The sequence below is a fragment of the Heptranchias perlo genome, chromosome 37, assembly GCF_035084215.1.
Source record: "Heptranchias perlo isolate sHepPer1 chromosome 37, sHepPer1.hap1, whole genome shotgun sequence".
Lineage (NCBI taxonomy): Eukaryota > Metazoa > Chordata > Chondrichthyes > Hexanchiformes > Hexanchidae > Heptranchias > Heptranchias perlo.
The window spans coordinates 3,933,577-3,958,921 of NC_090361.1; the positions used below are offsets into that span (position 1 = coordinate 3,933,577).

At 44.3% G+C, this 25,345-nt stretch overlaps 1 protein-coding gene across 7 annotated transcripts in view; it reads right to left on the bottom strand.

The window, feature by feature from the left end:
• The window catches only part of slc27a1a (solute carrier family 27 member 1a), a 38,248-nt gene extending 13,613 nt beyond the window's left edge, over nucleotides 1-24,635 (bottom strand). The window contains exons 1-6 of one of the 7 annotated variants that reach the window (XM_067972995.1): nucleotides 24,081-24,186; nucleotides 21,265-21,404; nucleotides 16,798-16,980; nucleotides 11,861-12,255; nucleotides 10,256-10,417; nucleotides 1,175-1,244 (exon numbers count right to left, since the gene is read on the bottom strand). In XM_067972995.1, coding sequence (XP_067829096.1) covers nucleotides 1,175-1,244; nucleotides 10,256-10,417; nucleotides 11,861-12,255; nucleotides 16,798-16,964 — 794 coding nt within the window. In that variant the 5' untranslated portion in view covers nucleotides 16,965-16,980; nucleotides 21,265-21,404; nucleotides 24,081-24,186. The other 6 variants (XM_067972994.1, XM_067972997.1, XM_067972993.1 and 3 more) reach the window with 6 other exon arrangements.
• Nucleotides 24,636-25,345: the final 710 nt, after the last annotated feature.

Sequence of the window (25,345 nt, forward strand, 5' to 3'; positions counted from 1 at the left end):
AGTCAAATAGTCCACCAACACTCACTCACACATGAAGAATAGGCAGGGGAATGGGGTACAGGAGAGCTGCTGGCAAGTGTGGACACACACCAAGAGTTAGCAGCTTCAGGAGGGGAGAAAAATTATTGTGGGGGTGGTGGCGGGGAGATAACGTCACCAGATACTTGTGAGAAGCACCTTGCAAATCCTGGATCCCGACCAGTGACTCTGAAATCAGAACGAGTTCTTTGGCATACATAGATGTTCTTGGTCCACAGAAGTTCTGAAGCAAATTGCTGGCATAGCTCACAGGGATTTCAGTGTGGGGGCTATACTGTATCTACTTAAAGGAAAATGTACCACCCCAAACAGCACTCGCTCTCTCTCTAGTTTATCGATTCACATAATGACGACCCTGTTCCCATCACCTCGAGCAGGTACATTCAAAGCATCACAGAACGCATGCTGTACAGCTAACACAGGCTACAGAATTTAACCTAAGTTCTGGTGTATGGGTCCCACCTTCACGTTGCCATGTACTAAAAACCTGCACAAAGATGCAACTTGCTGTCTTGGTGATTAACGGGTTTGTACTGCGCACAGTTCTGGTCTCAGTGTTATAAAAAGGATTTAAGAGGCACTGGAGAAGACCCAAAAAAGATTCACAAGGATGAGACCAGAACTGAGAGGATATATTTAACAGGAAAGGTTGAACAGGCTGGGGCTTTTTTCTCTGGTAAAGAGAAGGCTAGAGGTCTTTAAAATTATGAAGGAGTTTAACAGGGTAGATGTAGAGAAAATGTTTCCACTTGTGGGGGACCAAAACTGGGGGCCATAAATATAAGACTGTCATTAATAAATCCAATAGGGAATTCAGGAGAAACTTCTTTACCCAGAGAGTGGTGAGAATGTGGAGTTGTTGAGGCGAATAACGTAGATGCATTTAAAGGAAGCTAGATAAGTAAATGAGGGAGAAAGGAATAGAAGGATATGCTGATAGGGTTAGATGAAGAGGATCTAGCAGAGGGAGCATAAACACAGGCATGGACCATGTGGGCCAAATGGCCTGTTTCTGTGCTGTAGATTCCATGTGATTGTTGAAATCAGTAGCAATAGTCCCAGAGCAAAAAACGTTGAAAAGTCAGAGCAAACGCAGCCACTGCCCTCTGCTCTGCCACAAAGTTCTGGTACGTACCTGCTGTGCACGACAATAGCAGCTTTGGGCATGCCTGTGGTTCCAGACGTATAGATGTAAAACAGACGATCTACAAAAACAGAGAGAGAAATCAGGTGCGGTGTATTTGCTCCTATTTAAAATTTCCAAAATAGGATTAAGATTGCCCCCTTTCCTCGCAGATCCCAGCTCTCAACTGTTAGAGGGGTGCAGGCAGTTTAACCTGCGTTGGCCAATTCAAAATCAAAGCAAATCACATAAGCCCAAAGTGGAATCAGTCTTTCAAAGCTCAAGAACCTGTAAAAGAAACTGCATATCAACCAAGAGCTATGTTTTCTCCATCTACAATATACTAACAGTCTTCATATTATATATAATATATATTGTTGTACACACCATGCTGCATTTGAATTTCTCTTGTCTTTAGGTTTTACAGATTTAATAACAGAAACGTACAGGAGTTATAAAGCCACACGGTCATTGCTTCTAGGATCCAGCAACCCTTGACCACAATTAGTCAGTGTTATTTACAAGGGAGGAAACAAAACGAGTCCCTGACACACTCAGACACAAGGGCAGCAGCAGCAGCAATTAACCTGTCAACACACAAACCTGCACTGCTGCAATGACCAACAGATGGCACTGCATGCAATAGGAATCAATGTAGGATCAAGTAACTCCCGGTCATAGCACTGCACTGGCCTATGCTGTTCACGTGCTTTTTTTCACATGCTAAAGAGACAGACTTTCGCAACACCAAGGAGTGGTGATTGGTCCTTGCTTTCAAATCCCTCCATGGCATCGCCCCTCCCTATCTCTGTAACCCCCCCCCGCAACCCTCCGAGATCTCTGCGCTCCTCCAATTCTGGCCTCTTGCGCATCCCTGATTTTAATCGCTCCACCTTTAGCTGCCGTGCCTTCAGCTCCTTAAAACCTCTCTCAGTGACCCCACCTGTCCTACTATCTCCTTACGTGGCTCGGTGTCAATTTTTGTTTGATCATGGTCCTGCGAAGGGCCTTGGGACGTTTTACCACAAGAGCCTGAGTGACAGATGAGGCCCTCTGTTGATTGGGCTGTTAGGACGCCCCGTGTGTTGTGAGAGCTGCTGTTCATGTCATGGAAGGATTCGGGATGCAATTTTCACCCCTCTACCCTGCTCCTCCAGTCCAGCTGGCGGAGGATTTGGGGGGAGAGCGAGCGAGCTGTCCGGCTCACTCCTGCTTCACAGGCTGGAAGAGGCAGGATCGCGGAGGGAAACGAGAGAGGGTTGTGATAATCAGCTGAGAAGAAAAGCTACATAGGAATAAGAGGAGGCTATTCAGCCCTTCGAGCCTGTTCCAACAATCAATTAGATCATAGGTCATCCGTATCTTAACTCCATCTAACCACCTTGGTTCCGGGACCCTTAATACCCTTGTCTAACAAAAATTTATCAATCTCAGTTTTTAAATTTTCAACTGACCCCCAGACTCAGCAGCTTTTGGGGGGGGGCGAGAGTTCTAGATTTTTACTACCCTTTATGTACCCAGCTTGAGGGGCTGAATGGCCGACTCCTGATCCTACAAAATCAATACTAGCCCAAAAATGTGGTCAGCTCTGGGCCTTTTAGGGAACAAGTGGTTCTTAAATTTCAAAGAAATCCCATCCTGATCACAGATGAGCCAAAACTGCCGCGCTCACACGCAGAGAGCATTTCGTTTAAGTTCCAGGGCTCATGCTCACTCTTTCTGCCCCACAGCCCTCCTCAACTGAATTAAACTTCATTTTAGTTATACAGGAGTCTCATTGGATTGCTTTACATGAAGATTGCACTGTTAAGCCGGTCAGAATCGTGTGAAAAGTCAGAGAAAAAAAATATATAAATCAGCCTGCTTGCAGGAATCTAATTGTTAACTGACCAATTTTGGAAATGCAGTTATTTTTTAAGTGTTTGACATCTGGTGTGTGATATCTGCTTTCTGTTGCTAATCAGCTAACTGCAGTTGGAGATTGCAGATATTATTGATGCTTTTAAAGTGACAATGTCCGGTTAGCAGCATGGAGCTTGATGCACCTGCCACCGCTTTAGTGTATAGGAGGTGCAATCTGCGTTGGCAACTGTGTCAGAGACATCACGTTACTGGGTCCAGAGAGTGGCCACTCGAGCAGCGGAGACTGCATTAAATTCGAGAACTGCTGGAATGCACGGCTTGAAAAGGGCGGTGGAAGCAGATTCGATGGTAACTTTCAAAAGGGAATCGGATATATGCTTGAAAAGGAAAAAAGGGCTGTGGGGAAAGAGAAGGGGGAATGGGACTAATCGGATACCTCTTTCAAAGAGCCAGCACAGACACGACGGGCCAAAGGGTCTCCTTCTGTGCTGTAACATTCTATGATTAGTGATTTCTGCCAGTACTAAAGAATGTCTTATTTAAGGGGCACCCCATTAAAGGCTGGCACAAAGGATTCTTAAAAAGAAATAAAAGTAGATCTTTCTCATTAAAGAAAGGGTGCACAAGTGGATAGATTCAGACAGTGCTCTCTGTGCTAGATGCATGCAGCTCTCTGGAGCTTCAGGCTAGGGTGGAAGGGAGAGGTTTTTGTTTAGGACTCTCTTTTGTGCCTCAACGCTGATGCTGTGACTCAGTTAAAACCTCTCTTTTAGTGGGGCAAAGGTCACAATTCCCCAGCAGCAGGAAGTAGGTGAAAGGTTGCATTCTGTGCTGGTGCCTGTACCCCCTTGCTCATGTGAATTGGTGTTTATGGATGTGACTTGCCAGCAAAGCACATTCAGCGTGCTATAGAGCTTGATAAGCGTATCCTGCTGAGCAAACAGTCCTTCTGGGGTCTGAAGTCCGGTTGTGATGTTTAGCTTCTAACCTGGCATATTGGTTTAAGGCCACTGCTCAATTACTGGAAGTCTAGGTAATGGCAGCAGTTTGTAAATCCCTGAAGTGATTCTTCAGGAGGTCAGTTAATTGCTTGTATATTTCAGGCTCCAGGTTAGAAAAACACAGGATAAAATGCTTGGCTTACCTTCTCTTTTTTAAAGATCATTTTAAATCCATAACCAAAGCACAATGTCCGCAGTGTGACAAACCCTCGCTAGACACAAATTTCTTCCACATGGACTAGGTCGTCTGCCTTGGCACTGTCCATAATAAATTGGACGATGTGTTACTTTACATAAATGGGGATGTTATGGACCAAGTGCGATGGGGAAAGTATTACAGGAAGTATTGTGATACTTGTGGGAGGTGCATGAAAGAACTTTAATAGATCAGCACGTTACCCGTGCTCTTCTACTGTCCTCTCTCCTTTATTGTTAATCGTGAGATGGTGGGGAGGAGCTGTTGAGGGTGCAGGTCACATTTTCTGGTGCAGAGTGTGGGAAAATGTGCATCACACACCCACAAATTACAAGATTTATGGAACTTAATTTCACAATGTCTTATGCTGGGATTTTAACTCCTAACCTCTGGGCTGTTAGTCCAGTACCATAACCACTGGGCTACTGTATCCTATATATCTTTTAAGTTCTTTATAGCACTTACCATGGTTTTTACTAAGATAAAAGCAAAGTACCGAAAAGAACTTGAAAGCTGGTCATGGCTGGGAATGTGGCACTGGAGTGGGAAAGGCACAGGTATTTGGGGTGGGACATGAGCTCCAAGCAGGAAAATGCCACCTTGGGGCACAGGCTGAGGAGCGGGAGAGGCAGAGGATGGAACGGAGATAAGTCCATCCTTTAGAGGCCCCGGGTGGTTGGGGCCATGGGGCTCGGACTGAATCAGAGGTCAGTTTAGGGTGTGTGTCCCTTTAATGCTATAAAGTCTAATGATTGTTAAGTAAAACTAGATAAGTTCATTCAAAGTTTAGCTGCTATTTACAGTGGAAATCAAAAGCTCAGTTTTGTTTGTGGGAAAGTCAATTAAGAGCCTCCACACAGTGTGGCTGCTGCAGTGTGTGTTCCTGGGGGGTGTTTTGGTAAATTGGAGTAGTTACCTTTGTTTCTTTATACTTTTTTTAAAAAAGCGTGACAGAGAAATCTGCATTAGATATTGTGAAATTTCTAAAGTGTGGGGGTCAGTAAGTACGTACATATGTATAGATATACACACAAAAAATTCTTTTTTCAAATATACAGAACACTTGTTCTGAGAGTATCTGCAGAAGTAGAACCATCAAAAAACAGAATGCTCGAGCAAACAGCAAGGGGCACCCAGTGCCAGCAAAACCTCCGCGATCTCTGCGCTCCTCCAATTCTGGCCTCTTGCGCATCTCCGATTTTCACTGCCCCCACGACTGACGGCCGCGCCTTCAGCTGCCTAGGACCTAAGTTCTGGAATTCCCTCCCTAAATTTCCCTGCCTCTCTCTCCTCCTTTAAGACGCTCCTTAAAATCTACCTCTTTAATCAAGCTTTTGTTCACCTGTCCCAATATCTCCTCATGTGGCTCAGTGTCAAATTTTGTCTGATAATCGCTCCTGTGAAGCGCCTTGGGCCGTTTTACTACATTAAAAGGCGCTGTATAAATGCAAGTTGTTGCAATATGGAAATTACTTTCCTTCCACAAGTTCACACAGGACTTCTGCCTCACAGCACAGCTACCATGGCACTGTATGTGAGACAAGCTGGATTAAAAGAAAAAAAAGGAAGAGGTTTCTCTTTATATTTAAAAGAGACAAGTAAATAACATGTGCTACTCAATTCATAACAGATAGTTTTTAAAGTTACAGAAAACATAGTTATTACTTTGAACTTATTTTTACTCTAGAAATAACATAAGTCACACAACCTAATATAGAACAGTCTATTGGTATATTTGGACTGTAAACATACTAGGCATCTAAAGTGAGCATAAAAAATGAAAGTCATTCAATGCTGTCAGTAAAATTTCAGTGACGTGTAATAGTGGGCATATGAAATGTTCACACAATGTCCACATGAACTGTGAAGAACACCCAGCTGTACAATTACAGATTTTGTTCTTCCAAACTGAGGTTGTGTCTGGGGGGAGAGCATTTCAACCTGTGTAATACCGGGGTGAAGAAATGGTGGTTATAGTTCTGTCACTGGTAGTTGGAGCAATTTAAGGGGATGAATTAAGAGCATCAGACAAGAAACATATTGAGACATTGAAGCGTACTTGTTTAACAGAGTTATAGAACAAAAGTACATGAAAACGGGGGGAGCTGGACGGATATTTTTTGGTCTCTTATCTAAGGAAGGATATATTTGCCTTGGAGCCAATGCAACGAAGGTTCACTAGATTGATTTCTGGGATGGGAGGGTTGTCCTATGAGGAGATTGAGTAGAATGGGCCTATGTTCTCTGGAGTTTAGAAGAATGAGAGGTGATCTCATTGAAACATAAGATTCTGAGGGGGCTTGACAGGGTAGATGCTGAGAGGCTGTTTCCCCTGGCTGGACAGTCTAGAACTAGGGGGTGTAGTCTCAGTATAAGGGGTCGGCCATTTAAGACTGAAATAAGGAGGAATTTCTTCACTCAGGTTTTTAATCTTTGGAATTCTCTACCCCAGAGGGCTGTGGATGCTCAGTCGTTGAGTATATTCAAGGCTGAGATCGATAGATTTTTGGACTCTAGGGGAACAAAGGGATGGGAGATCAGGCGGGAAAGTGGAGTTGAGGTCGAAGATCAGCCATGATATTATCGAATGGCGGAGCAGGCTCGAAGGGCCATATGGCCTTCTCCTTCTCCTGTTTCTTATATGACCCGTGTTATAACAAGGCCTATGAATGCATCCATTCCACCCCTAATGCCAAAGCCACAAATTTGCCCATCTCCTAACCTCTCCCTTTACTCCCTTAGTGATCATGTTAAATTGATGACCCCCCTCGTCACTAACTCCCCAACCAGATGAAATAGCCTTTCCCCATTCAGCTATCAAAACTCTTCACCATTCTTAAAAACCTGTTCTGAATCTCCCCTCAGCCTTCTCTGCTCCAGTGGAAATAGCCCCAGTATCTCAAGTCTCTCCTCACAATTATAGCTGCTCAATCCTGGCCTCACAAGCAGTTGTTTGCATTCAGCAGCACAACACAATGACCACGCTGTACTGGAATGGCACAGGAATGCATTCATTGGGCCCAGCAATACGTTACTCACAATTGCACTGGTCTATTTTAAAAGGTACTAGCCTCCAGATAGAGGGCTGGTTTTCACTGAGCCCCAAATCCAGTCAATGCCATTACTTTTAACTTGCTGTTGCAATAGAAATAATGCAAATCACACAATATGGTATTAAGACGACAGTATGTACAAATCTGGGCTGTAAACATGGAAACGTCTGATCTGAGCTTAAAAAAGGAAAGTTACTCATTACTATCATTAGGATTTCAGTGAAATATAATCATAGAATCAGAGCAGTTACAGCACAGGAGGCCTTTAGCCCATCGTCCTTTTGCAGGTGCCAGCTCTTCAAAGGGAGCAATCTACTCCAATCTCATCTCATCTCATCTCCCTTCTCCTTACCCTACATCCTTTTCAAATTCCTTTTAAATGAAAGTTTTGTCTCTGCCACAAATGCCACTTACAGCAAAGCATTCCATGTTCTAATAATCGTTTGTGTGCACACATTTCTTCTGATTTCCCCCACGTCTTTCCAGTGAGGGTTGATAACCCTCACACACCCCCATGTTGACTTGAGGAGCAGCAGGGGGGGGGGGGGGGGGAGAAAGGGGGAACTGCAGAAACAGTTGTTCACCTGAGGAAGGAGGAAGCCTCCGAAAGCTTGTGAATTTAAAATAAAATTGCTGGACTATAACTTGGTGTTGTAAAATTGTTTATAATTGTCAACCCCAGTCCATCACCAGCATCTCCACATCATACCTAGTCAATTCAAGCATGGGTCAGGACGGTACATATACACAAAGAAATAGTGAGTAGAGATTTCAACACATGCAAGACAGTGCTGGGCAGTTCCAGGTGTGAAAACACACACTAGTGTGCAAGGTATCACCATTGAGATCCTCACTCATGTACAAGTAAGTTAGTGATGAACAGATCCAGACATATACACAACGACACTGGTACATAAGCCCTTTCTCACACATGCAAAACAATGCTGTTTTTCAGACTCTCATTCACACGAGACACATTCAAAGAGGCCCCATTCAGATCTATACACACACACACACAGGATAATGCCATTCAGCTCCTGTTCTATAAAAGATCAGTGCTGTAGCTTTGTAATAAATGAAACAGTCTCTTGTTAACTGGCCAATTAACATATGAATCAACCGAATAGCATCAGAGTGACATTAATACACTGAATACTAGTACAGTGTCTCATAAGGGGAGACTTGCACACTTGTAGGTTTAACGTGCTCAAGGATTTTACTGACCATTGTGACCAGTTATCCAATGATAAATTAAGATGAATTACTGGAGCATCACTGGGGTGTAATTTTCCAGTTATAGATAAACTAAACATATTAGTATTGGCGACTAGGCTTTACAGTAAACTTGTACAGTAAAAACATTACACCCCCAAGAAAATTTACAAATACTGTTGGTCTGTTTTTTTGCTGAACACAGGCTAGCTTTGTTCACAGGGAGATTGTGGTATGAGGAACTTCAGTCCCCCGATATCAGCTACATACCAAAGGACCTCTTATCTGCACCAACATCTCAGTACATGACAACTACTAAAGGCCTCTCCCACTTGCAGCAAATACTGCTGAAGGCAGGAATACATCAGGTCAGCGGTAAATCGTCACTGGCATCAGAGTATAAGCTGCAGCCTCGGTACATAGGTCGTTACAGTCTATTGTGAAGATGCAAGTGATGCACCTAATTTTATGGTGGTAACTGGATAGGATTTGGAAATCCCAAACTATTTTCAATCTACAGTTGCTAGTGTACAGATTGTATATTTTTAAATGTGGCTTAACTCGTGGGTTTAAGTTCTTGTAGCAGACATCTGAAGGAGGGTGTAGCGTAACTCTGATGAGTCCACTGGGCTAAAATAGTATAATTGGGAGGTCAATGACGCAGATGGATTTTAATACAACGATTTCTATTAAAGGATAGAACGGAGATAGCGATATGCACTATAATACTGTTAATCTATAGATGTAAGAATTTGTATAAAAATCTACTACTATTTTACAAGGCGGAGGAGTGGGAATCATTGGATAGCTCTTTCAAAGAGCCAGCACAGGCACAATGGGCCGAATGGCCTTCTCCTGTGCTGTACTTACTATGAAACTACTGTGATTCTGCTTGGTGTGTGTTTTTTCTAAAATAAATATTAGGATTTCATCATTCATGGAGCAGTGGTACTGGTGTTAAAAACGAGGGTATTTATTAAACCAAACTCCTGATAGTCTGGGAGTTTTTATTGACTTATTTCTGGTCATGGGGAAGGTGGGTGTACTGTACTTAAACTTCAGAATTCAACAACCAAGGACATTTTGTAGATTCACTGAAGGTAATGAGCAGCAATAGGCAGTTGGGAGCCAAAGTAAGCAAAGAAATGTTCCCTTTCAATGTCTCAGCCTCAGAAAGGTGAAGCTGGGTAAATAAATTAGGGAATACGGAATAGAAGGATATGCTGATAGGGTGAGATGAGGCTTGTGTGATGCATAAACACTGGCATGGACCAGCTGGGCCAAATGGCCTGTTTCTGTGCTGTAAATTCTATGCAAATGCCACGGAGATGAAAGCCCTGATCAGCCTTTATACCAGTGGGAGGGGAGTGAATGCTTTCACATGAATACTTGAGTACATGGTTGTTGTAGGACCTTATCATGCAGTATTTAATGTATATATTGGGTTTGTGGGAATAGACACTGACTCGAGATCAGTTCTGCTCAGTCCACAATATGAGCAGAGAAATGCCAATATTTTTCAGCAGTAGAGGATAAAGGAGATGGGAAGATAGATTCACACCAAGGTGGTCCCTGAGCCTCCTGGGGGCTAACTTCCAGGGGGAAATAACAGTTGGTTAGATGCGGGCCAGGTAACCACCCTCTCTAATGTAGGCAACAGGCCATGTGAATCACAATACAATATAAATGGGGTAAGGTACCCAAATACCCACTCAAAAATGTCAGTATTTACATTCGAGAAATAATGCTGCATTAAAATAATCATTACCCATGAATCCTATTGCCTGAGGAGGAGAGGGGGCAAACTTGGATGCTGCGTTGAGCAGAGGATCGAGGTGTTCTGTGCCAGCTGGAACTTTACTTGGATCCCAGCTCCCACTGCAGAACTTCCGAACATTTTTCCCTAGGATTCCATTCACTTCTAACAGGGCTGGAATACAAACACATGCATAAAACGATCAGGTTCAGCTCCACCAGCGCCAGTCAGCACTTCTACAAGATGCAGGTATGTTAAGTTTAACGCTTTGTCGTCGCTATACTTTATAAATAACTTTTAAGCTGCCGTGACATTCTGCGATAGGACAGGTCCGAGAGAGATTAAAAAATACTGCGTATACAGAAATAGTGTGTGTCTGGAAACACAAGAAAAGTTGTCATCTTTTATAAAAATGCATGTATGAAGATCAAACTTCAAAGATTTGTGCCAGCATTCATAGAATACAGCTCAAGAGGCCATTCAGCCCATTATGTCTGTGCCAGCTCTTTGAAAGAGCTATCCAATTAGTCCCACTCCCCTGCTCTTTCCCTATACTTCTGCATATTTTTCCCTTTCAAGCATATATCCAGTTCTCTTTTGAAAAGTTACTGTTAAATCACACAAAGGAGAGTGAAAATCTGGAACTCTCTCCCCAAGAAGCTGTTGAGGCTGGGGGTCAATTGAAAATTTCAAAACCGAGTTTGATAGATTTTTGTTAGGCAAGGATATGAAAGGTTATGGAATCAAGGCAGGTAAATGGAGTTAAGATACAGATCAGCCATGATCTAAATGAATGGCAGAACAGGCTCGAGGGGCTGAATGGGCTACTCCTGCTCCTATCTGCTTCCACTACCCTTTCAGCATTCAGAAGATCCTAGGCTGAACTAACAATCCCTACACGTTGACAGTTTTCGATGTATATATTTTAGTATACTGAGTGGTCTTATTTCTCATAAGACAAGGCCTGAAAATGTCTATGTGCTTTCTATAAAGCTCTCTCTCCTCCTAAGTCCTTTCAATGGAAGAGGAGAGAGCCCTACAGACAGCAGCACACACAGATATTAAGTTGGACGATTAGGCCTGGACTTTCCTTCTGGGTGGAGCTGGACGGTCAGGACTGAACTTTCACCCCCTTGACCCCAATCCACTTTCTGGGTCAAGGCTTGTTAAATGTGCGGGGCAGGCTCCCAATGGGATCGCGGCACAGAGAAGCAGCTCACCATTAGAAATATTTGCCGGTGCACTCCAGGCCGACACTTCTAGTGCAGTACTGAGGGAGTGCTGCACTGTCAGAGTGCCGTCTTTCGGATCAGACATTAAGACGAAGCCCCATCTGCCCTCTCAGTTGGACATGATAAAGCCCATGGCACTATTTGAAAGGAGTTTTCCCATGGCCAATATTTATCCATCAACCAACATTCACTAAAACCTGATTAACTGGTTATTTATCTCATTGCTGTTTGCTATGCATGAATTGGCTACATAATAAAGCATTTGCCTGGATAACAGTGACTGTACCTTAAAAAAAAATAATTCATTGTCTGGGAAGCACTTGGTGCCGTCCCAACAATGTGAAAGGCTCTGGAAATACAGGTTCTTTCTTTTTAACTGACTCACCGTCACTCATCTCAGCTCCAAAGATAATAGCTTTGGCTCCTGACACAGACAGGCAGTGAGTGAGTGAGTCCAGACGAAGATTGAAGTTAAGCAGGGCAGCCTCCACACCGATCTTTGCCATCCCGAGCCACAGGCCAACGAACTCTGGCCTGCTCTCCATAAACAATGCAATGACCTCGCCCGGCTGATAGCCCTGCTCATGCAGGAGGTTGCCCACTGCATTGGAGTACTCGTCGAGTTGCCGGAAGGTCCACCTTTCGTCGACTCCTTCGTAAATGAAGGCAACTTTATCTGGGTGTCTCCTCACCGTCTCTTGAAAGATCTTCGGGATAGTGCTGTCTTCCCGCTGATGTTTTCTCACAGCTAACTTAACCCGCAGCAGCAATAACAGGCCGCTGCCAAGGAAAGAAAAATCGCAAGACATTAATTTAGTTCTGATTTCATTCTCCTCAGAACTCGTGAAATCACAGCGCGATACAAAGAAACGAGAGAGGTGCTCAAATCAGAAACATGATCTGCAGTTTTAACATGATGAGAATTCCCTGAAAGATAACCCTGGTTTTTGATGCAAATCTGTCACTGACACGTTATAAAGGGACACTTTAGGCATAAATCTCACTGGGACGCTCTTCTTTTTCCCTGCGTCCTCATTCTGCTGAGATCAAAATCATATCATTGCCCCATGCCAATTAATTCTTTCTTAATCTCTCAAAACGGTGGAATTCCTTACCTCCTTTAGTCTTCCCTTCTTTCTGCAATTTGAGAGTTTTAAAGCCCAAGTGTGGTGTGTCACCTAATCAGTGAGTAGGTATACTGAGCCATACAAACCAGGAAGATCCTAGGTCCTACTCCCAGTCTGAGACCATTACTTAAGAATTGGGGTATGCCATTCAGCTCCTCGAGCCTGCTCTGCCATTAAGTTAGATCATGGCTGATCTGCACCTCAACTCCATATCCCTTGATACCCTTACCCAACAAAAATCTATCCATCACAGTTCCAATTGTTCCAGCATCCACAGCCTTTGGTGGTGGGGAGGGGGTGGGAGGTGAATAGAGATTTCTACTATTTGTAGCTTGTGTGGAAAAGGGCTTCCTGATTTCACTCCTCAATGGCCTGGCTTTAATTTTAAGATTATATCCCCTTGTCCTTGATTGCCCCACCAGAGGAAGTCGTTCCTTTGTATCTACCCTGTCAAATCCATTTAACATTTTAAAGCCCTCGATCAGATCACCCCCCTGATCTTCTATACACGAGGGAATACAAGCCAAGTTCTTCTTGGTGTATTCCATCCTTCCTACTCTTTGAACCTCGGTCCTGCACTGAAGCCTCGGCCCTTGTTAATGAAAAAAGGTTTCTTCCGTGCTTCCTGCAAGGCAAAGATAAGGCTAGAACTCACCACAAGCTGCTCTAACAATTTGAAACAATGTTATGAGTGAAGTTGATTTGAGTGCTGCTGGCACAAGATTGACTGGTGATTCGCCAGGGCTATATGCGTAGGGCTGCTCTCAAACCCACTGCTTGGCTCCCGACAATAAGGCTCTCATTTCAAAAGCCTTTTTTGGAGGATGCACAGCCGAGTGAACTTCTGCTGACATGAACTCACGTAACCTTTAGTTGGAACCCGTACGCTTATTACAAAAGGTCAGTAAGAATATTAATTTTTAAAAGTTGTTTTCTACTCATGAGCTTTGTTTGGAAAGCTGCCATTGACCAGACTAGACTTTTAATTACGTTTTCACTTTGTTTTTCTACAAGGTCCTTCCAATGCCTGGCTGCTGAACTTACTGTGAACAAACCCTTCCAAAGACCGACCTATCTAACCTCCGTCTAGCATAGATTTAAATGCAAGTTGTTATGTTGTCCCAGTTAGAAGAAATGCTTCAGCAACAACTTGCATTTAGAATAGCACCTTTAGCATAGGAAAACATCCCAAGGCAATTCATAGGAGCATTATCAGACAAAAATTGACATGAGCCAAAGGAGATATTAGGACGGGTGATTGAAAGCTCAGTCAAAGAAGTATGCTTTAAGGAGGGTCTCAAAGGAGGAGACATGGAGAGGCGGAGTCGTTTAGGGAGGGAATTCCAGAGCTTAGGGACTAGATGGCTGAAGGCACTGCTGCCAATGGAGGGGCCAAAGGGTGTTGGGGATGTGCAAAAGGCCAAAGCTGGAACTACAACTTACATTTATAAAGCACCTTTAACATAGTAAAATGTCCCAAGGAGGGTTGTAGGACTGGAATAGGGAGGGGCGGGTCCATGGAGGGATTTGAACACAAGGATGAGAAAGTTAAATTTGAGGCATTAGTGGACCAGGAGCTAATGTAATGCGAGCCCGGGGTGATGGGTGAGCGGGACTTGGTGCAGGTTAGGACTAACTACAATGGTAAAAGGACCTTTCAAAAAGTTTTAAGTTGGGTGGATGATAAAACCACGGTGTAGAAAAGTGCAGAGGGACGACTTTAACCCGAGACATTATATTAAGTGGTTCGGATTGTGAGACAGCAACACCTGTGCAGCGGCCCCCACGTTTACATTATTAAAACCAGCTGCCTTACCCCGAAGCAGAGTACTTAAGTTTTACAATTTTCTTTCCTTGTAGGTTGGAGGTAAAAATTGATGCAAATCATGGCTTTCTACTCCTGATTTTGGGGAGCATTTTTGAAGTGAATAATGGAGCCTTGGTGCTCTAATCAGTAGAGACATTGCCCAGCTCAGGATGACACTTCGATGCAGTACTGAGGCAGTGCTACATTGTCAAAGGCTACCTCGTCCAGACAAGACCTTAACCAAGGCTCCGTCTCCCTGTTCAGGTGGACATGAAAGATCCAAGGGTACCATCCGAAGATGATCAGTGAGTTTTCTGTGTCCTGGCCACCATTCCTCTTTCAACCAGCATCACCAAATCCAGATTAATTGGTCACTCATTTCACTTGTTGTTTGTGGGACCTTGTTGTGCAACAATTGGTTACCGTGTTACACGTCAACAGCAGCTGATTGGATATGAAGCATTCTGAGACATCCTGAGGATGTGACAAGGTGCTATATAAATGCAAGCTCTTTCTTTACTCTCAATTACGAAGGAAACAGTCAAGAAACTGATGCTTCAGAGGAACCGTTCATAGGGCCATTAGAGTTTGACTTGAGTCATTAGGTAGCTTTCTGCAGCTGCATTAGGCAGTCGCAGGTGGAACTTTTTCCAGCGCGAAAACATGCAGACTCTGAGGTCATTCCTACAGAACGAGACCGCAGGCAACTTTGTAAACTGTCGAGGAGAAAGCAAATAAAGAATTCTAAAATGTAAATGTCAGCACAATGTGGGCTTTGGGCTGAACTGACAAGAGTCTGACCCAGAAGCAGCGTAATGTGCCCACGTTATCAGATAAACATATGCACATCAATACAGTACACAAGAGGCACAGAGGAGGAGGGAAGTGGAGCCAACCTACATTTGATTTGGACACGTTTAAAAGCAGTAACGTCAGCAGAATTCGGGCAGTTTAGCTTTTGCTGAGTTTGACACCAAGCCAAGAAAGATATTAGGAGGGGTGACTAAAAGCTTTGTCAAAGAGATAGGTTTTAAGGAGCGTCTTAAAAGGAGGAGAGAGAGGCGGAGAGGTTTAGGGAGGGAATTCCAGAGCTTAGGGCCTAGACGGCTGAAGGCACGGTTGCCATGGGTGGAGCGAAGGGTGTGGGGGATGTGAGGCCAGAGTTGGAGGAGTACAGCGCTCTCGGAGGGTTATAAGACTTGATGGTGGCGAAACATCGCATAATTAACTGCAATATATCATAAACCTGTCAAGCATTCTAATCCAAGAGAAAATGTAATCATTCGATCAACATGAACTTCAATAAAGTAGTGAAGAACGTGCACTCCTGATAAGAGGAATTAGTCTTCAATTGGTGTCGCTGTTGTTTTTTTTGAAGAGATAACCGCCCTGTACCAAATATTTGGTATTTTTGATCAGAACTGAGTTAACAACAATGAACAAAATGTTCCTTTTAAAGAAATGCTACAGGATCAATAGGGAAGGATTCGACCCACAGCAAGGGGCCCATTAAAATGACAGCTCTGCACAGTGGCGGAGGGTCTATAAGCCACGGTGAGTTGCAGGACAGGAGATAGGCCAAAGAAATAATCAAAAGTTGAATCAAACTCTTGGGATCAGATAGCTGGCCAGTGTTTAAGTTTAAGTTAAGCACATGCACGGGACCAGTAACCCCATCTTGAGTTTTTTTTAAAAAATAAGTTAACCCTTATCCACTCCAAACTGGTTAAAAAGTAACTATCAAATTTAGATAACTCCCCAATGGAATTAAGTAAAGGATTTCTACAGCATAGGAGTTAGAAGCTGAAATTTGCTTTCCAAATATTTAGTATTGAACACCGTATCAGGGTTGGAACATGGTCTTTTCGCTGGGTTTGAATCCAGCCAAAAACCGATACAATGAAAATCTCTTCTCTCCAATAGCTGATTTCATTTAGCCCCCTTAGTTTGGACAATCTGAAAGCTAATCCTGGCAGTCACAAACCCAAGGTGGAAAAAGTTCCTTATAATTTGACACTGATCTAGGAATCATAAATCAGATAGACCATGAAAACAGCTGATGAGGAAAACATAAAATGTCACACCACCATTAGGAAAAGGAAAAGAAAAAATCTGCAGGGCTATGGGGAAAGAGCTGGGGGGGGTGGGGGTAGCTCTCTCAGATGCTGTATGATTCGATGATTATATTAGAGGAACTGGGAGAGGGGGGACCACTAACTAGGGAACAAAGTAAACGTGACAGAACAAATAAAAACCAGTTCTGGGAATGGACACCCAACTAAAGTGTTTTGTCAAGAAAAATAGGAGGATATTCAGTACTTCCAGACACTAACACAGAAAGGTACACACAACACACACCCCTCAATAAAATCACACAGTGCAACTTACAAGATATCTCTAGGGGCAGTTTTTAAGACTATTCGAATAAACCTCCATCCCCCACTTCCTAGATAAACGCCAAAGCTCGCAGCAATACTCCAGGTCCAGGAAATCCCAAAGAGTTGCATCAATCCCAGAGATCCCAGGGATGCACTGCAACTGGCCACACTGTGCATCTTGTATAGAGACTGTCTGTTAAAAAAAAAAGTTTGACATAAATAACAGTGGTACTGTACAACAGAGACAGCAGTTACATTTCCATGAAAAGCCTTGATTACGCTTTGATACTGTTAAATGTTAGAGTTACTGTTAGAGTTAACCGCCACTCGGTTATCAGAGTAGTTACTAGTTAACCAGGTTAACGTTAGGGTTACCAGCTCGATGATCATTGGAAATAATTGACACTCAACAAGTCTGGAAATAGGACAACAGGCCAGAGTGTCCATCTTGTATAAAGTACCCGAGACAAACAGGTTCAGAAATCAACAGCGTACACTCCTGAGAGAAGCCGTTTCGAAGAAGAGCAGGTGAATTCTCCCCGGAGTGCTGGCCAATATTTATCCCTCAACCAACATCACTAAAACAGATTATCTGGTGATTGTGTCACATTACTGTCTGTGGGACCTTGTTGTGCGAAAATTGGATGCCGCGTTTCCTTTGGCTGTAAAGCGCTTTGGGATGTCCCGCGATCGTGAAAGGCGCTATATAAATGCAAGACTTTCTTTCTTTCTCTCCCACTCTGCACCAACTAAAGAAGTGGATCATGGCAACTGAGCACATTAGTGTTTAACATCACTAAGCACTCTGTTTGGAGAAGGTCATCCTGGCTGATTAGGGATCGCATTCCTGCTGGTGAACAACAAAGTTCTGAACATTACGTATCTTATAGAAAACCTCAGCAACTCCAGAATCAGAAAGCAACCCATGTTTCCGCTTTCACTACATCAATTTACATTATTTAGAAAGAATCTTGAACAGCAGATCATATAACCCGATAAAACGGTGAGTGTGGGCTTACACCACTGACCAGTTACAACAGGGAGTTCAGGAACAGAAAGGGGGAGCACTGCACCTTACTTAGCTCTTATATTTGGAGATGGGGGGGGCGGGTGGGAGAAGGAGATACTTGTATATATCCAAAACCGTTCTCCAGTTAACAAGTCCGTCAAAGATGCTGGTGAGGGATGTGAGAAGAGAAGAAACAGCCCTACAACAAAGCACAGAGAAACCCGTTGGGTTTATTTAACTCATCGATATCAACAGGCATAGAGGCAAATTACCCATTTAACCAATACGCTGCAAATTGTGGTGACGTACGGTTAGAATGTTAGAGCTTCAAAAATTATCCTTTTTTTTTTAAGTTCGCCAAGAAATTTTTAGTTCTCTGATAGTTGGAAGTTTCATCCGTATCAAAGTATTCCTACTAATACTATCAACACCAGTGGCAATACTTCACCCTAGTGTTACACAGCTCAAAACGCTTTACTGCTGCCCGAGTGACAATACTGATGTCATTAAAGGGGCTCTTATAACTTCTCTGGTTACCGAACCTCCTACCAGGGAGAAACTGTTTCTCCCTATCTATCTACTCTATCAAAACCCTTCATAATTTTGAACACCTATGACTATGATACTATAAATTTACAAGGCTATGGAGAAAGAGCAGGCTAGTGGGACTAATTGGATAGCTCTTTCAAAGTGCCGGCATAGGCACAATGGGCCAAATGGCCTCCTTCTGTGCTGTAATTGACTATGACTATGATACCTCTATCAAATCTCAGCATTAACCTTCTCTTCTCTAAGGAGAACAATCCCAGCTTCTCGAGTCTCGCCACAACTGAAACCCCTTATCCCAGGTACCATTAAGCAGCTTAATTGTGTTAGACTCCCAATGTCACAATTTGTTTTCCATTTTTACCATATGTTGAGAAGCAGGCAAATGTTCAGCCTTCTGGTCAGTTTCCACCCACTCAGTTTGGATCTTTTTGGCACCATTCAGTCTCCTGATCTAACGAGCACCAATCAAAAAAACCCCCGACAGACCTGATGGATGAAGCTGTACAGCGCACCATTCTGCATCAAGCAACACACACGCACAAAAATAAATCACTCGAGGAATAAAATGCCCCATTGTTTCAGCTCTTGGGGCTGTCTTCTTTTGAAATGTAACAGTTTGCATTTCACGGATTGAAATGAGAGGTGAATCCTGTTTGTCTTAAAGAAGAATTCCAGGAGAAATCTCTGGATTTGACATTGTGTCATTAAGTGTAATGACAGCAGTTATATTTCTGTCATCACTATATATTTAAATTGAGCATCAACAATGCCAGACAATGAACAACAATAAACATACATCAAATACAGCTCTTCATTCTGAAATGCATCTTTGAAGTTTTCAAGTGACACACTATTTTAACAAGAGATGAGAAAGCGGAGGATCTACCAACTCACCAGAAACATCAATTCTGTAACAGCGTGCAAAGAATTCATTCACCCCTATACCATCCAAACTGCGAACTAAATGATTTTTCCGGAAGCAATTTCTTTTAACGGTCTGTTGGCACTGCCTGGCAAAACTGGGGGCAGTTCAGAGTGAAAACACGAATATCTCACCTCCCTTTTGCACACAGCGACTTTGCTGTTTTGATCTGTTTCGCTCGACACAAAGACATGTCATTGTGGTTCTGCGAAGCAGCTCGCAGGCAGCGTTCCAGTGGGGCTCTGTTCCAATTTCAAACAAGTGTTTAACTCACTGGATGTCTCTCAGCAAAGCACAGACAAACTGCTCTGCTAGGACTCATTCACAGGGATGTACTTGGGCCGAAAACGGAAAGCACAAATCGAGTCCAAATGGGTCCTATCACCACACTTTAAAATGATCTGCTTTCAAAGCTGAGCTGTGTAGTATCCCAACAGCCCTCCCCGAGCTGACTGCCCTCCTTGTGCTAATGGACTGCTCAGTATGCCTATGAAACTGATCTCGGAAACACAGTTCCAGTTGTATGTTAAATAATACGCAGAAGGAATGAGTGACAAAGCAACGCATCAAAAGGTTCAGACTAACACAAGAGCAAAGCTCAAGGGATTTGTCAATTGAACCAGGGGATGAGATTACGACGAATATAAAATCGCTCCCATGCACTATTCTTTTGTGAATTTTGAGCTGATCAAGGTGAGCAATGTTAGTGCTGGGGAATGGGATGTTTTTAGTTCCAGGAATCTGGCGTAAGCATGAAGCACTCCCAGTAAAGTACAACACTGTACGATACAGAAACTAGCAACAAATAAGAAATCTCAGCCCCAATCAGAAGAGCACCCCTTATGGCAGCAGTTAGTCCATGTTCCATACCTGTAAAACTTATTGCCTCTCTAAACAAGATCACCATTTTGTGCTGAATTACAGGCAGTTTTGCGCTGTGAACCATTCCCATGGGTAACTACACACGGGGACTGCCCAAACTCATCAGGTGGCACCTTTACACCCAGCACAAAGGACACTTTCATCTCATCAATCCATACTGGACTTGAGCCCACTCCCCACACTATTGCAACTAGATAGCATGAGGACATCAAATGTTACGGTTTATAAATAGATCCACACACTATTAGGTCAAAGGAAGTTTGAAGGACACTGCAATAGTGAAATAATGTGCTTCGTTTTGCCTACTTTAACTTGTGAAATAAGGGAGACCATGGATAAAGGTGAAGATCTTTTTTCAGAACTGGAAAATGTTAAAGAGTTAAAGTTTTTGAGCAAGTACAGAGCCAGGGAGTAGGGAGGGGAGGGGACGAAAGAGCAAAAGGGAAGTTCTGTGATAGGGTGGAGGGCACGAGTGATTAAATGACAAAAGGGATGATGATGTAAGGCAAGGAAGGTGGTAATGGGACAGGTTAAAAAACAAAAGATTGCTCAGGAGTAGCAGCAACAGCAGAACCTTTACCAGCATTTGCTGACACAAAATACTCACCTGACGAAGGAGAAAGCCTCCGAAAGCTTGTGATTTTCAAATAAAACTGTTGGACTATAACCTGGTGTTGTAAGATTCCTTACATTTGTCCACCCCAGTCCATCACCGGCATCTCCACATCACAAAAAATGGAAGCAGTGGTTATGATCTGAAGTGGAACAGCATCTCATCTTTCGTTTAGGCACTTTACAACCTTCCGAACTCAACACTGATTTCAATAACTTCAGATCATAACCACTGCTCCCATTTTTTTGGTCAGCTAGTGTTGGTAATGGTTCTGCTGCTACTCCTGAGCAATCTTTTGTTTCTTAACCTGTCCCATTACCACCTTCCTTGCCTTACATCATCATCCCTTTTGTCATTTAATCACTCGTGCCCTCTACCCTATCACAGAACGTCCCTTTTGCTCTTTCCTCTCCTCCCTACTCCCTGGCTCTGTACTTGCTCAAAAACTTTAACTCTTAACATCTTTCAGTTCTGACGAAAGGTCTTCGACCTGAAACGTTACCTCTGTTTCTTTCTCCACAGATGCTGCCTCACTTGCTGAGCTTCTCCGGCATTTTCTGTTTTTATTTCAGATTTCCAGCATCCACAGTATTTTGCTTTTGATTTAGCTATGTTGAGATTGAGTATACCTGGGTTGTGTTCCTTGAAGGTGAGAAGGATAAAGGGTGATCTGGGTTGTTCAAAATAACAAAGTAACAGACAGGCTAGACAAAAAACAACTGTTCCCTTTAGTGGGGGAATTTAGATCATCTTGTAATTTGAACTAAAGTGAAGAAAAGAAAATCCAGAAAAATATATTCACGTAAAGTGTTGTGAAATGCACTGATACACAATTATCTATGTTTTTAAAAAGGAGTGCAAGGGTATTAAGAGATACAGAGAAAGGGTGGGGAATTAGGGTCATAAGCAAAGAGCAGCTGTGGTTAACTATACCTCGGAGCTGGCTGAATGATTTACTTCTTTTCCTATGAATGCGATGGCCATAGTACATTCAGGGGCTTCATCCCCTACATAGCATCATAGAAGGTACAGAACAGGAGGTGGCCATTCGGCCCATCATGCCTATACTGGCACTTTGAAAGAGCTATCCAATTAGGCCCATTCCCCTGCTCTTTCCCCATAGCCCTGTAAATATTTTTCCCATCAAATATTTATCCAATTCCCTTTTGAAAGTTACTACTGAATCTGTTTCCACCGCCCTTTCAGGCAGCGCATTCCAGATCAGAACAACTCGCTCCGTAAGAAATGTTTTCTCATGTCACCTCTGGTTCTTTTACCAATCTCCTTAAATCTGTGTCCTCTGATTACCGACCCTTCTGCCATTGGAAACAGTTTCTCCTTATTTACTCAGTCACAACTGTTCATGATTTTGAACACCTCTATCAAATCTCCCCGTAACATATTAAAGATTTCTCCTGCCTGCATTGGGCCACATCCCACCAGGGAGCCAACAGTTTCGAACTGATCAGTAGTCAGTGCTTGATTAGGACCAGCCCAGCACTGAACTCAGATGGAATTATTTACTGAGACACCACCTCCGGTTACTCTCCAGGAAAGAAAGGTGCATCAGACCTCCTCAGGGATGCAAGCTTTCCGCCAGGAAGGGCAGGCTCCTAATATTTATATTTTTCAGTATCTGTGTCATTGAAGCGTAAACACAGGAAATATTCTCTAGTTGAAGTACTTCCACACATGACATCTGTATTGACAGCATTGCCAAGCATAGGGTAAACATACATTGTCAAAAATACAAATGCTCCTCTGTCTGTCAGAATTAAAGTCCCCATGTGACATAGTAAAGATGCAGGAAGGAGAAAGTGTGTGTAGGATGGTATATTTGCAGCTTAGGAGGAATGACCATAGTTGCATCAATAAAACAGATGAAAACAAGAAATGTTGAGATGTGGGGAGAGAGTGAGTGAAGACAAGAGGTGAAAGCTACCACACTTATTAGATGATAGGCATTCTCCTGTATCTTATCTGGGGATGGACACAAGAGAGTCCCCAGATATGGGCGCAGTATTTGAGTCTTTAAAGAGAGCCCGACAGTCTTGTGTAGCAGCAATACAGAATCCACTTGTAAATATAAGAAGCATCAATTACTCACAGCTCCCTCAGACACTGTGTAATGAAGGTTAGCAACATCAGAGATTCATGATCAAAAAGCGAGGAGACAGATTGCAAAATCCTTTTAAACACATGCAGCTGTTATCTTTCAGAGACAGAGAAATTAAAATGTGACATTTTTAAACCAAATATGAGTGAGACAAGACCTGACTACACAAAGAGTACGGATTGTAGGACAAGAGAGCAGAGGAGTGGGCTCCTGACTAGGGATAGCAGCTTTACTTTGCCTTACTTAAGGTGGAAACATATTGAAACCCTAAGGCATTGCCCATGGAAAGACAGGTCAGAGCGAACTCCCCTGAGTGCATGAGAGGTGCTGCGGATATGGGGATGGGGACCTACAGCTTCTGGGGCTGATGATGCTGCACTCGATGGTTGAAGTGTGGAGCTGCGGGTGTGTCTGTGGGACAGGGCACGGCGATGGCCAAAGGGACAGAGTGACCGCGGGTCGGGGCACGGCGATGGCCAAAGGGGCAGAGTGACCGCGGGTCGGGGCACGGCGATGGCCAAAGGGGCAGAGTGACCGCGGGTCGGGGCACGGCGATGGCCAAAGGGCAGAGTGGCCGCGGGTCGGGGCACGGCGATGGCCAAAGGGCAGAGTGGCCGCGGGTCGGGGCACGGCGATGGCCAAAGGGACAGAGTGGCCGCGGGTCGGGGCACGGCGATGGCCAAAGGACAGAGTGGCCGCGGGTCGGGGCACGGCGATGGCCAAAGGGCAGAGTGGCCGCGGGTCGGGGCACGGCGATGGCCAAAGGGACAGAGTGACCGCGGGTCGGGGCACGGCGATGGCCAAAGAGACAGAGTGGCCGCGGGTCGGGGCACGGCGATGGCCAAAGGGACAGAGTGGCCGCGGGTCGGGGCACGGCGATGGCCAAAGGGACAGAGTGGCCGCGGGTCGGGGCACGGCGATGGCCAAAGAGACAGAGTGGCCGCGGGTCGGGGCACGGCGATGGCCAAAGGGACAGAGTGACCGATTATTCACACGGTCATTACCCGGACAACCAACACCTCCGTCTCAGGCGCTCCCCTTCTCCGTTGGATCGCTGGCCGGCGGCGGCTCTCAAGGAGGCGGTGAGGGTGGCATGCGTTTGACGTGGAGCCCGCTCCGGCCCCGGGCTCCGGCCCACCCCTCCCTGCGGCCTACCCCTCCCTGCGGCCTGAGGGGACAATAAACCCGGGTCACTCACTCACTGGAGGCCGGGGCCGGGCCCGCGCTCAGAGGCCGCTCCGTTTCCAAGGCTCCCGCCGCCAACCGTCCAGCTCAACCGGCCCGGCTCAGCGCGCCTGCGCCGCCTTTACCCGCCACCCATTGGACTGGGAGCCCGCGGCATGCCGGGAGTTGTAGTCCGCTGGCTGCTGCGCGCGCAGCTCCAGGTCTCCCCGCCTCAAAGAACTACAACTCCCGGCATGCGTTGCGAGCGCTCACCCGCAATGTTAAAGTGGCCACTTTTTTCACAGTTGCCTTTTTGTTTTGTAATTGACCCATAAAGATTTCCCCCCCTCCCAGTCTCCTCAACAGGGAGACTCATTCACACCTGCCCCTTTGTTTTAATCAAGCACAACTAATAAAATAATCTAAACATAAAGTCTACTTTCAGCAAAAACCAAAAGGAAACTTGTTAAAACTAACCCAGAATGTTGTGTCTGTCTGTCTGACACTCCATTCCCCGCCAGATGCAGAAAGTTCTTTCCAGATGCTTTTTCTCTTTGAACATAAGGAGAGGCTGGATTGCTCCAGTGTCATCAAACGCAAAAAAAACCCCAAAAACCCTTTTTAAAGGGGCACAACTAATAAAGAACTTAAGCAAAAACAAAGGAAATTTATGAACATAAATATTTATATTATTCATATTATCCAGTTCCTGCAGTGTCCACCGGTCGTGGAAGGTCTTTCCAGATGCTGCGTGTCTTGTTGAGTGTTTCCTGCATTTTTCTGTTTTTGTGACTGAAACACTCAGTTTAGGCTCTCCACTAATCATTCAGTGAATTTATCCACTCAGCCGTTGTATTATACAAACCACCAAGTTCCCAGGTTCAATTCTTGGTCTGTGCTGAGTTAATAATACCAGACAGGACAGTAATAGAGGCAAGCATGGTTAATCTCTCAACACCGGAAGGAAGGAGGAAGATGGCACTGAGGTCCTACTTATCCCCATCCAGCCGTGCCTGCTGGAAGTGTGCGTTTATTGACTGGATAATTCACCTCTCTCTATTGCCAGGTTGTGACTGCCTAGTGCTCACCATCATTCCTGTAACAGCACGGTGAGCTTTGGGACTTTGTTACAACAGTGACTACTCTTCAAAAATAATTAATTGACTGAGAAGCACTTTGGGACATCCTGAGGATGTGAAACGCACTATATAAACGCAAGCTCATTCTTTCTTGCTATTGGGAACATGAGTAAAACTCACGGCATACTGTGCCATGACATAATTACACCCCATCTGAGACCACA